The 11,951-nt window shown below is 45.2% G+C and overlaps 7 protein-coding genes and 1 non-coding gene across 8 annotated transcripts; 2 read left to right on the forward strand and 6 right to left on the reverse strand.

The window, feature by feature from the left end:
• Positions 1–1,663: 1,663 nt before the first annotated feature.
• Positions 1,664–3,148, reverse strand: MEP2 (ammonium permease MEP2; the record flags this gene model as incomplete). Its single annotated transcript, XM_020213601.1, has 1 exon — positions 1,664–3,148. One exon carries the CDS (start codon positions 3,146–3,148, stop codon positions 1,664–1,666), a length of 1,485 nt encoding a protein of 494 aa, XP_020071849.1.
• Positions 3,149–4,051: 903 nt separating this feature from the next.
• On the reverse strand, positions 4,052–6,286 carry CYBJADRAFT_166594 (FAD/NAD(P)-binding domain-containing protein). The gene has a single exon (XM_020214549.1). It carries the CDS (start codon positions 5,980–5,982, stop codon positions 4,477–4,479), a length of 1,506 nt encoding a protein of 501 aa, XP_020071850.1. The 5' UTR covers positions 5,983–6,286; the 3' UTR covers positions 4,052–4,476.
• Positions 6,287–6,429: 143 nt separating this feature from the next.
• CYBJADRAFT_t44 lies at positions 6,430–6,510 on the forward strand. Its single transcript has one exon. It is a non-coding gene; the product is annotated as a tRNA-Ser (tRNA).
• A 91-nt stretch (positions 6,511–6,601) lies between these two features.
• CYBJADRAFT_166595 (DUF4259 domain-containing protein) lies at positions 6,602–7,283 on the reverse strand. Its single transcript, XM_020214550.1, has one exon. It carries the CDS (start codon positions 7,257–7,259, stop codon positions 6,819–6,821), a length of 441 nt encoding a protein of 146 aa, XP_020071851.1. The 5' UTR covers positions 7,260–7,283; the 3' UTR covers positions 6,602–6,818.
• A 5-nt stretch (positions 7,284–7,288) lies between these two features.
• Positions 7,289–8,469, reverse strand: TRM7 (tRNA methyltransferase TRM7). The gene is made up of 2 exons (XM_020217077.1): positions 8,372–8,469; positions 7,289–8,304 (listed from the first exon to the last, which is right to left on the reverse strand). Exons 1-2 carry the CDS (start codon positions 8,410–8,412, stop codon positions 7,434–7,436), a joined length of 912 nt encoding a protein of 303 aa, XP_020071852.1. The 5' UTR covers positions 8,413–8,469; the 3' UTR covers positions 7,289–7,433.
• Positions 8,470–8,617: 148 nt separating this feature from the next.
• On the forward strand, positions 8,618–9,487 carry RSM10 (mitochondrial 37S ribosomal protein uS10m). The gene has a single exon (XM_020214551.1). The coding sequence runs from the start codon at positions 8,696–8,698 to the stop codon at positions 9,443–9,445; it is 750 nt and encodes a 249-aa protein (XP_020071853.1). The 5' UTR covers positions 8,618–8,695; the 3' UTR covers positions 9,446–9,487.
• Positions 9,196–10,138, reverse strand: CYBJADRAFT_62651 (uncharacterized protein). Its single transcript, XM_020217831.1, has 2 exons — positions 10,116–10,138; positions 9,196–10,058 (listed from the first exon to the last, which is right to left on the reverse strand). The coding sequence occupies exon 2, from the start codon at positions 9,933–9,935 to the stop codon at positions 9,543–9,545; it is 393 nt and encodes a 130-aa protein (XP_020071854.1). The 5' UTR covers positions 9,936–10,058; positions 10,116–10,138; the 3' UTR covers positions 9,196–9,542.
• On the reverse strand, positions 9,838–11,595 carry ECM2 (Pre-mRNA-splicing factor ECM2). The gene is made up of 2 exons (XM_020217830.1): positions 10,116–11,595; positions 9,838–10,060 (listed from the first exon to the last, which is right to left on the reverse strand). Exon 1 carries the CDS (start codon positions 11,314–11,316, stop codon positions 10,285–10,287), a length of 1,032 nt encoding a protein of 343 aa, XP_020071855.1. The 5' UTR covers positions 11,317–11,595; the 3' UTR covers positions 9,838–10,060; positions 10,116–10,284.
• Between the last annotated feature and the right edge of the window lie 356 nt (positions 11,596–11,951).

The raw sequence follows: 11,951 nt of genomic DNA on the forward strand, positions 1-11,951 counted from the left end.
GATGAATTCCTTTGTATTCACTCATGAGTCGGCCTCAATCCCGGGTTCTACCATCCATAGCTTTCAACTGGTGCACATTTCCAGGATCTATGCACATGGCAGATCTTTGCTGTGGCCCTTCAGCGAATGAGATACCACTGTTATGGGACTAGAATCTGTCAAACACAGCTATCCAATAAAGGGGCTGATGTGCCGGATATCTATATTAAAGACACTATAAAATACTGAATATATTATTTATATAGGTTATAGCTGTGGTCAAGTATAGGGAATGGGTAAAAGCTTAACTAAAACGTTTGAGAAATTTATGGCCTAGGGCATGATAGTGGGTGCAAAACACACGCATGTATTTTCAATTATGCCCTCACTACGCAACCCTACTACCTGTCTTGCTGATATGACTTGTGTTAAACATCTCTGGAAAATTTAACATGATAAAACAATGAATCAATTGGAAGCTTTTCGTAGTCATTTTGGTGGGACCTGTTCCTTGGGATGCCCCACTATTGTCACTATGTTCCAATCATTTTTGGGCAGTCGATGAGTGCAATTCATTTACAGCAACAGCTTATTATGTGAAGTACGCTTCTTATAATGAAATATCTGATTATATCTATAATTTCAAATGCCTCTAATCCCAGCTTGATTAGGGCTGTTCATTCTCAAACAAGGTTACGGCTCTGAAGACTAACTTGAGAACCCTTCTTCTAAATCGGAGCCACGATTGAAACAGAAATACCCAATTTCCATCTACTAAATCAAGACTGGCAAGCTTATCAATCGAAAAGTCTTACTAGAATGTCAATTCTACAGGTGAGGGCGAAAAGCTCCACAGAAATTCTATGTAAATAATTACTCATTGTAGCTGATCAAAACGATAAGATGTCTCCTCACCTTTGACAATAACCACTTTCATGTCGAATGCCCTACAAAGAACCAAACTTTTGTCCTTTTATGGAAGAGAACATACCCTGATGCTGATTAAAATAGCTAATATCCTACACATGTGATCAAATTCAACTCATAGTACCTCAAATGTCAGGACGAATTTGATCCTTATGTCTCTACGGGCCATTACTATTTGTTTTTATAGTCTCTCTGCTGGTACACAACAATCCAGATTCACAAGACCGCCCATGAACATATTTGAAAGTATGTAACGAAGCTCACCACCTTCTATGCTATCTGGTAGAGTTTTTCGTGGACCAAATCAGACTCTTCCTTCTATTATAGTATGTGGTTTCCAAGAACATCGGCCATTCTATAACCTTTATAAACGTTTTTTGTTCTAGCACAAGCTGACAACTATGGCTAGAGTCCAAGCACTTGTCTATCCAATCACCTTTCAACTATGAACCGCAGTCATCAGCCATTGACATCTTTACTGAAGAGACACTACCTTTAATAGTGCATTTACCAGACCAGAAACGCCCAGGAGAACCTTTTCTCCTCTACTTACATGCACAACAGCATTTGCAGCTACAAAATGGAAGGAAAGAGCACAGTATTTAAGTACACCAGGATAGTTTATTTGGTAACATAGGTATTAGTTAACTCTCTGGAGTTTGGTGTATGGATAGACATAAGCAAATACATTAAATTAAAAGTTTCAAAATCATCACTGTAAAACGAATGAAGGGGGTTTCAAAATGGAACAAATGGTTCAAACGATATTATCACTGTTCTCAGTGTTCTTCTCAGCGTTTGGGCTAGGAGTAGCATCTGTGTTGTTGATGTGATCATCAATCAGAGCTGGCTTTGCTGGTGGGTTTTTGGAAGCATTCGATCTGACTGGTTCTGGAATGTATTGTTGTTCCTCGTTGTAGGTGAATTCACCAATTTCAGCTTGATCAGTTCCGAGCTCCTCCTCATCAGCGTGCAATCTCAATCTCAAGAATGGGATACGATCTTGAACCAAAAGGATGATGGCGGTGACAACACAGGTCCAGCCAATGATGGCACACATACCAGCCAATTGGTAACCAACTTGCTTCCAGTGGTGGTTCAACCAACCACCTGCAATCTCAGTACCATCCAAGGCGGTGACGTAGTCAGCGGCAAAGATACCAGTAAGAACACAACCAACAGAACCACCAACACCGTGCAAAGCGTAGACATCCAAACCGTCATCGATCTTGAGGATGTTCTTCAAGTCGACAGCAAAGTTACAAGCAGTGGCGGTGATGATTCCGATAATCATGGACGCCCAGATTGGAACGAAACCGGCACCTGGGGTGATACCAACAAGACCGGCAATGGCACCGGAACAGAGACCAACTGTAGTCCACTTACCATCGGAACGGAAGTAATCGATGAACATCCAGGTCAAAGCGGCACATGAGGCAGCAACGTTAGTGTTGATGTTAGAGAACCAAGCTCTGATGGTGGTGGTACCGGCAGAACCACCGTTGAAACCAAACCATCCAAACCACAAGAAAACAGTACCCAAGACGACAGATGTAACGGAGTGTGGCTTGTACTTTGGCAATCCCTTACCCGCAACTGGATCGTTTCTCTTACCAAGCACCAAGGCGTAGATCAAGGCACCGTGACCAGAGGTGATATGGACTGGACCACCTCCAGCGTAATCGAGGCCACCGAGCTTGGCTAACCAGCCCTCTGGGTTCCAGGTCCAACAGGCAACCGGGCAGTAGACAATGGTGATCCAGATGAAGAGGAAAACCATCATTGGTCCCAAACGAGCACGCTCACAAGCACCACCAATCATCAAAGATCCAGTGACACAGGCAAACATACCTTGGAAGAAGGCGAAAACGGTATCTGGCAAGGCAGAGACAACAGATGGGGCTCCCAAGACGTTTCTCATACCAATGAACTGCAGGGAACCGAGGAACTCGCCGTAGACGTTGTGGGAGAAAACAAGCGAGTAGCCCCAGAAAAACCACTGGAACGAAACCAGGGACGCAGCCATGAGCGATGCCCAAAGAAGGGACAAGGCGTGCTTCTTTCTTGAGAGACCAGAGTACAAGAGACCGATACCTGGAACCATGATCCAAACCAGGATGGCAGCAACACCAACCCACGCCATGTTGGCAAGGTCGAATTGCGAGTTGAGGTCAACCTCTAGCGAGTTACCACCGGTGCCGACACCAGTGAGACCCGATGGGAGAGACGTAGCTTCGGACATTTCTAGTTTCTTTTGTTATTGAGCTTGAAGGGACAAAAATCTCAAACGTCAATTGATGGGACAGAGGGGAAAAGGGTCTGCAAATCCGTGAAAGACGGTGGTGGAGGGAATTCTTGGTGTTTATATACATATGGCGATCATTGTCCACCGTAGCCACCGGGTTAATGTACTCATGAACAAACCTTCTCATTTTTGTCTTGCTTTTGTTGTTGTCCGATATGATGCAAGAGGGAAAGCTGCGTTATCTTGCGTTTGCACAGGCCAAAAAAGTCGTATGGTAGATCCTTTGTCGGAAGCTTGGGTCCTTTTGATTGGCAAATACCGAAATTGCCTGTGGTTTGAATTAATACGTACATGCGCTCGTACATTCCCACATCGCTATTTCTTGGTATGTAGTTTATTTTGTACAATTGCTCTGGCCCAAGCTGATTGGATGATAGCAGCGTCACGCGAAGATGTTTCCAAGAGCTCTTGTGCCCCTTGGGAGTCTACGCTGAGCTGTCCGGACAAGACATCTCTAAGCCAACCGTTGGACAAACAGAAACGCAATGGCATGTCGCCCAAGAGCTTATTCCAGGGGGCACCCGAGGTCAATTGCCAACGGGCCACTTCTAGAAAGAGGCACCAGCCGCTCTCTGAGGCCCAGATGCGTTTACAACTTTACCGTTCGAGAGATATCTGCCTCGAAACTACACAACGTTAGTCAACTCCGTAAGCATCTCTGTGCTCGACGTACAAATTCTCGGGTCGTATAGCGAAAGTCTCCGGTGGAGGTTTAGCTGTGCAGAAGGCAACTTCAAATTTTCACGAGTTTATCTCCCTTGTTAGGGCCACGGCAGCACGGTTATTGGTGGATTTGACAATCTTTATCAGACTCGTTGGGAAGGAATTAAACACGAAGCGGAGATAAGGCCCTTCCATTGCTCGATGGACGGATTAGGACAAGACCGATAAGAAAAGTTTTCCAGTGCGATGGGGAGACGGCATCAACACGCATAACTCTATTGGTTCTTGATATTTAAGCCTGACCACACCTCTCGACGCGTGACTTGAGACAAGAGCTTTCCTGTGGTAGCCTCACGCTGTGTGTCATGTAACAGGTATCTTTGATAAATTAAGCTCGAACGTTTGCGACTCACACATCGCTTATATAAGCTTTCGATGGTTATGGCATGTGACAGACTGTTGTGTAGTAGGTATTAAATTAGCTACTATATCGCACGTTGGTGGTAAGCAATAACTGGCAGGAGATAACAGGCATGTAGATTAGCTAACTGATAGTAATTTGGGATCTCCAGATACGGCCAGCCTTATTTAAGGAGCAGTAGTCAAGGTACTGCAAGTGTAGTGGTGTTGAGACCTTTTGCGATCAAGGCTGCGACGTTAGCACCAGCTAGCGAGGCAGTTTCCATGGTGGAGATAAACCTCTCAATTCCATTCAAGTACCACAATCCCTCGTCCACTTTGAAAGAGTCAAAAGGCTTTGATATTGGGTCCAGAATTGGGTATGGGAACCACGTCTTCTCAAACCAAATCTTGACGCCAGTAGGGTCCTCAAAGAAATAATCCTTCAAAAAGAGCTCAGAGAGAGGCTTTGCGCTGAACACTTTATAACGAACTCTTTGCTCATCTTCGTCTAGATCAACAATGTTGGCACTGTAGAACGTAACATAAGGGCCCGTTCCGAGGATCGCTTCAGGAACTGTGTCGCCTGATTTGACTTTATATCTGTGATGGTCAATTAAATGGTCAACATCGGACTCAATGTAAGTTACATGTAATTCCCGGTACGTAACATCTTCAAACCCAAACTCTTCAGAGGTCTCAATGCCGGTGAATTGCCATGGAGCCGCAACGATAACCTTGTCAAACGTTTCGTTAGTGCCGTTGTAAGACAAGATCCATAACCCGTCCTCGGTCTTGTTAAGTCCCTGTACTCTTGTGTTCAAAGAAACGTTAGCTCTGGACCACTCTGCCCATTTTTCAAAAATTTGATAGTTACCACCAATGACGCTCATTGCATCTTCTGCAGCCATGGAGATCATCATTCCAAAGGCATGGATTTCGTTCAGGTTCGAGCCATAGTTATTTAAAGTCAACGGCTGAATAAGTTCATACCCCATCCTTGGGTTGAGGCTTCGCTCTTCGTAAAGCTGAGCTGCCGTGATACCCAGATATTGGTTCAATCCACTATCTTCAACTATGTGATTGAGATCAAAAGGAAAGTCCTTGTCATAGAAATACTCCAGAAAAGTTGAAACTGTGGCACTAAGAGTCCTGTAAAGCTTCCATGCAGTGACTCCGTACCTCAATAGAATTGTTAACAAGCTCTTTGTTATACCCAGGTATGTCTTACTGTTGGCCTTGAAAACGAATTCAGTACCGTTCCAAACACCAATTGTACCTTGAAGTGCTTTGTTGTGTTTATTACCCACACCATCCGTGGTCAGCCCAAACTCCTCAACAGCGTTAACCAAGATCTTGTTTGGTGCAACGAAGACACTACCGCCGAGTTCGACACTACTGTTCAACACATCTGGATTTGAACTGGCTTGTTGCTTAGCGGCGTAGTTACCCACTGTTGTTGAGCGACCGCCAATGTAATTGTTTCCGTCGAAGATCTTGATGTCAAAGGCATGCGAGGTATAACGCTGTAAATAGTAAGAGAACGATGTCCCACCAGCACCAGCACCAATGACTGCAATCTTTGGCTTAACGGTATGATACTCCTGAATAGGAGCTGAGACGTCAATGGAATCATGTCGAAAGAGTGGAGGTAGAGCTATAATGACGAGCACTGTGATAAAGACAATGTATAACGATTGGGAAAACATTTCAAGAATTGATCGAGTAATTCTCCTCCAAATGAGCTAGAATGTCCCTATTATTCAGTATTATATATCAACAAAGGAAAGGGGAATCCATTGCTTGACTTTTGATTCAGTCCAGACTTTATTTCACACAGTGGCTCCACCCAGAATCAACTGTGTATAGTGTGGACGGAAATAATGGCAGACTTTCTCCACAACTGACACAGTTTTCATTCTCCGAGATTGATTTGCCATCTTGGTTCATGAAGTGTAACTGAAATACTCCCGTGAAGATTCATTTATACTCAGGAGACATGAGACAAACAAGTTTAATTCCCTTGTAAGGGGTCAAGATTGAATTGACGTTCAAGGCACTCAAGATACCTGGTGTTCTAACATAATACTTTGAAATGTCGTCTCCACCTAGGTCTCTCAATGTGTTTTACCAAATGCCTCAGATTTTTCAACAAAGGCAACTTGGCCGAGTGGTTAAGGCGAAAGATTAGAAATCTTTTGGGTTTACCCGCGCAGGTTCGAATCCTGCAGTTGTCGTTATTTTTTTGTGCTTTTTGACTACGATCACGTGACTAGGAATTCTAAACGTTGAATATGGATTTACCGAAACTAGAAGAACAGTGTATAGGTCGTGGATGTTTGTATTTGCAACGTAGAGTATGTGTATATAACTACCAAAGATCTAAAACATTCCATGTTTTGCTTCGATTTTGATAAGTGTTACGCTAAAGTCTCTCTAGAGAATTTGGGAAGAGGACCGAGTTTCTCCGACCAAATTTCAGCCGGCCCCATAGTATTTCGTACTGCGTACACAGGGCTCCAAGAACATGTCTATCAACTCCAACTCAAAGCTCAGATTTTAGGCCATTGACAACGTTTATCCAATCTTGAAGGCTATCCGTATCAGCCCAGAGCTCTCTTGATTCACTTTTTTCACTTAAAACTGCGTCAATTGCAGCTTTAGCAGCGTCGTAGTACAAGCCTTTATTCACAACGTGAAGCCAATCAGCCCTGTTATTCTCGATGAATCTGAGAACGTTTTCTCTATATGGTGAACCCAACTCGGCATCATCCATCTTATTGATTATCTGAATGTCCTTTAAGCCAAGCAGAAGGATAGTGTAGGCTAAGGTGTAACCACAATCGTCGATCTCGAGGTAGTCGGTCTCGATGGATGCCCTGAACTGCTTGAGGAACTCATCAAGAGGATTCTCCAAGTGAAGAGCACCAGCAAGAGCATCGCATGCCATATCTTCGTCAAAGACGTACACACCAAAAGCACCCATTCTTGTTTAGCGAATGAAATCTTTTGGGAGGCGTTTTAGCACAACAAAAGGTCTGAAATTTCATAAATGTCGACAATTTATCACCTCGCATACCCTTACACATGTCGTGTTAATACTACATTCTACTCATATAGTGAGGCCGCGGTGACGGTGACGGTTGCAATGGACTTCAATTCATCTTTTAATTTCACCAGCTCTCTTCAATTCCATGGCCTTCTTGTAAGGCGGTGAGGTTGGACTCTGTACAGGGTCCAAGCTTACTCTCTTTTCGGTACTATCTATAGTATAAGTTGCATCTGAGTCATAACTGGAAAGATCACCACATGCTATGAATGGTGCCACAGTTCTCTTCTCCTCCTGGTACTCCAAATCCTCTCTCAGCTCGTATCTACCAATGTTTGCACCTTTGAAAAAGTCTTCAGTGGACACATCCGGGTCAAGGGTTGGCTTCCAAGTGGCGCTAGGCTTGTAACCCAAGCACACTATGAACGCCTCCAAGGAGGTACCTCTCGAGGATCGAGGTTTGGCACAAATCACCTTTTCAAAGAGGAACCCGAGTTGTGAATACATCAAATCGATGTCTCTTCCTCTGAAGATCTTTGCAACAAAGGTACCGCCCGGTCTCAAGAGACATGTTGTCAATTGTAGCGCCGCGAGGATGAGCTGGGCTTGAATGTACTCATCCAAGTCGTGTAGCCCAGTGACATCAGGTGCACCGTCAGAACACACGAAATCAGCTGGCTCACCTCCGAAGATCTCCAAGATCTTCGTAAGCGTCATGGGATGGGTAATATCCGCCTGTAAAGTAGTCACACCGTTGATAGGTGACATTGGTTGTAAATCCACTGCAACGATCTTTGGCTCGACATCGGTCGGGGTCTCTTGACGTTTCTCAAAGATCTCGCGAGAGAGCACTTGCGACCATGAGCCTGGCGCAGCACAGAGGTCAACAACACGGTTAACGCCCTTGAAGAGCTGGAACTGGTCATTGAGTTGTAATAGCTTGAAAGCGGATCGTGCCCTCCATCCTTCTTCCTTGGCTTTTCTACACAGGCACAGTTAGTACGTGAAAACCCATACAAATATACCAGCAAACCACCAGAACAACTCACCTATAGTACAAATCTCTTTTATCCTTACTGCTCTTCCCCATTATCTCAGCTTGTCCTGTGAAATGGAGCTTCCCATTGGTTTAAAATGCTCATCGCGCCAGGCCGCCTAAAACAAATTTTCCATCAAAGCTCCTACGAAGCCTCAGCGCAGCGGCACGAGGAAAGCAGAAAAAAAAACAAACACAAAAACCAAAAAGGGTCGGAACTCACCCCGGAAGTCGGGTCTTTGTGTTCGTTGAAAAATTCGTCCGCTGTGAGGGAAATGGGAGGAAACCATTGACACTGCAACGGTGACAGAGAGAGAATCCAAGGCTCATTAACGAGATGTTGAGAAGCTCCATTACCCGCAGTGCACGTTGCTTTGCCACATCACGTCCATCGCTGCGTGGCGCTGTGAAAACAGTGGAGAACCTTGCTGTGAAAGACACCACCACTGTTCCATACGAGCCAAAGGTTCTTTCCCGCGAAGAGGTGCTGGATACCACGAAGACCCCGTTCCCAATCAACGTTGAGCTGAACTACCATGCTCCACTTCGCCATGAGGTCCGTTACGGCGATAAGGTTGCCGAGATCCAATTCAGAGCGTACGATTTCGAGAACTTGGAGTTTCTAGCAGATTTTGCCCAGAGAGCAGCTTACTATTTGGACATCCCAGTGAGCGGTGTGATCCCACTTCCGACTCGTCGTGAGAGATGGACTGTTATTAGAGCTCCGTTTGTGCATGCTAAGTCCAAGGAGAACTTCCTGAGACTTACACATAAGCGTGTGTTAAAGGCATACGACGCCACGCCGGAGGTTATCGACCTTTGGATCTCCTACATTGCAAAGCACTCGAATGCCGGTGTTGGTATTAAGGTGCAAACTTTCCAACGAGAGTCCGTGGAGTTGGTCCAAGAGCTGGATAAGATTGACCTGGGTAAAATCGAACAGTTCAATGGCTCAGTGGAGGGACAAGCTGCAGTTTCGAAGAGAGTGCAAGAGCTTTTGAATGATCCTGTGTTCAAGAGACACATTCCTGAGGAGAAATTGGAGGCACACGATGCTAAGGAGCAGATAGAAGAGAAGCAAAAGTAAATAACAGATATGCGAATCACATGTACATAATCGTTTTCTTTCATTCTGGGTAGTTGCTATACACAAGAAGAGCTGAGAAAGACGTAATGACACTCCTTTAACCGTACATTTCCCACCCTTCCTCCTCCTCCTCATCGTCTTCAGGGAGATCGAATGTCTTTTTGTCGTGTAGGTTTTTTCTACACACTGGGCACGTTGATTGTACCTTTAACCAAGGTGCGATGCATTCCATGTCAAATCGGTGTCTTCCATCACAGGGCAACTCCACCACCAAGGGGTGTGGATCATCGACAAAGTCGTTGGTACAGATCGGACATGTCTGGTCGAGCTTAAGCTTCGTCTTGGGTACTCGTTCCAGAGAGTCTATGAACTCCTGCGGCATGCCCTTGATTTGCCCCTCGGTCCCTGACTGCTGAAAGAGATCCCTCGCAAGAGGCGATTGCGCTAAGGCCAGCGCCACCATCCTCATCTGATCTGTTGACATTTCCATACTCGGATCCACGCTAGCATCTGTAGACTCAAACAGGTCCTGAAGCAACCTTGTGAGTGGAGTGTAACCTTCTCCTTGCGGAGAGGTTTGCTCGCTGGTTGAAGATTCTTGTATATCGTGCTCCTCTAGCCGTCGTTGTTAGATCACACTTGAGCTATTAACAGCTTAGTAGATACGCACCTTGGTAGTTTGACATGGAATGTGTGGTGATGATTTGACCTACAGTGGCTTGTTGTTGCCTACGTAGAAAGATTCAGATAGATTAATGAGAAATTACAAGTTCGGCACTTTTTCACACACACACATTGTGCATAATCATCAACAGATAAACCACTTCAACAGTAGATCCTTAATATTCGTAGTTTTTGAAAGTCTTTTCGAAATCAGCCTCTTTCGCAGGTTTCCTCGTATCCGATTTCACGCGTTTCACCTCGTTGTTATTTGTCTGCTCTTCATTTGTTCTCTTGGTGGTGTTCATACTGTTCTTCGATAACTTCTTCAGGAACTTTGTCACTATGGAACCCACCTTCAACTTTTCTCTATTTGTTGTACCCAGGGACCTCTCCTTACCCCATGTCACCCTAAGGGGTATATTTTCAATCAAGAATAGCCCAGATTGGCCACTTATAGGGCAGCTGATGGATTTCGCAGCGGCTTCGGCGTCCACTCTTCTTGTAAATGTAACGAATGCGCACCGGGCTCCATGCTGACAGTTAACACTCTTCAGCTTGCCAAACTGTTCGAAGAATTCCGTAATCTTGTACTCCGGTAGCGAGTCATCAACGCCAAATATGAACAGAGTCTTCAGCTCCGGGTTCGATGGGGGTTCCAAGGAGCCGTTGAAGGGTAATTTGGACACGATCTTGGAGACGTCTATGTTTTCAATGTGCTGAGGTAAGGTATCACGCTTTTGGGCGTTGGCCGACTTTGATGGCCTGTTACCTTTCACAGCGGCCAGTTTCTCCAAGATCTCCTTCGCTTTATCCCTGTTCGAGGTTACTGCAGCTCCGCCTATGGATTTGAACCGTTCGCTGTTGTTGGCCACGTATAGCTTGGACACTTCGTTCTTAGGCTCACTGGCGCCTTGCACGCCATCAACACCAGCCATCTTCAGCGCGGCATCTCTCAACTGGATTGGTATCCCATAAGTAAGGTCCAACAGACAGCTCTGACAGCAGTTCCTCTGTTTCGCACACGTGAGACATATGATTGTATGCTTGAAAGGGCCATTCTTCACCGGCGCCCACTTGTACACCGTGAATGGCCTGGTACACAGCTTACACTCGAGACCGCCACGCTCTCGAATCATCTGGAGATATGGATTCGGTCCAAGACACGTTTCACACACAGCTGGAACGTCGTCTTTGTTATCGGCTGACATTCTTACCGGGAAGGTTTGTTCTGCTTATTTGGGGTTGTAGAGGCTATGATGATGTTGCGATGGGCATATAAGCTTCAAAAATATACAGCTTATAAGCCAAATGAGGAAAATTCCCAGGTTTGGGAGGAAGAGCATGTTTCTAGGGCATGTTTCTAGGGCATGTTGCAAGGGCACGTTCTAAGGGCCAGTTTCAAGGGAAACGGGGCACCAGATACACGGGTGTTGATTGTTAAAGTCAGTGTATACAGTGAGAGTCACGCAATTGAAGAGCAAATAAGGCACTACAGGTGAATATCTGGAGATGATGATGATTGTGAGGATGCGATATATACATTCAGACTATGCTATTCAACAAGCTATAGAATCCACTAGTTAGTAACTGCCACACATCTTGCAACATAGGCATCCATGCAACAGGGAAGAACCAGATAATCAGGGTTAAAAAGCTAAGATTTATTTCCTCCTGGGTTTTGTCGGATGAAGAAATTCAAGTTGTTGTTGTCAAGTTTTCATCAGCTAAGTGGTTCTTCGCCATGCATTGGCCCTTTGTAGGGAAACTTACACATTCATCGTATACTTCCACAGTGGAGCACACAGTGGAGCACACAGTGGAGCACACAGTGGAGCACACAGTG

This window comes from Cyberlindnera jadinii (assembly GCF_001661405.1).
Source record: "Cyberlindnera jadinii NRRL Y-1542 unplaced genomic scaffold CYBJAscaffold_3, whole genome shotgun sequence".
Taxonomy (NCBI): domain Eukaryota; kingdom Fungi; phylum Ascomycota; class Saccharomycetes; order Phaffomycetales; family Wickerhamomycetaceae; genus Williopsis; species Williopsis jadinii.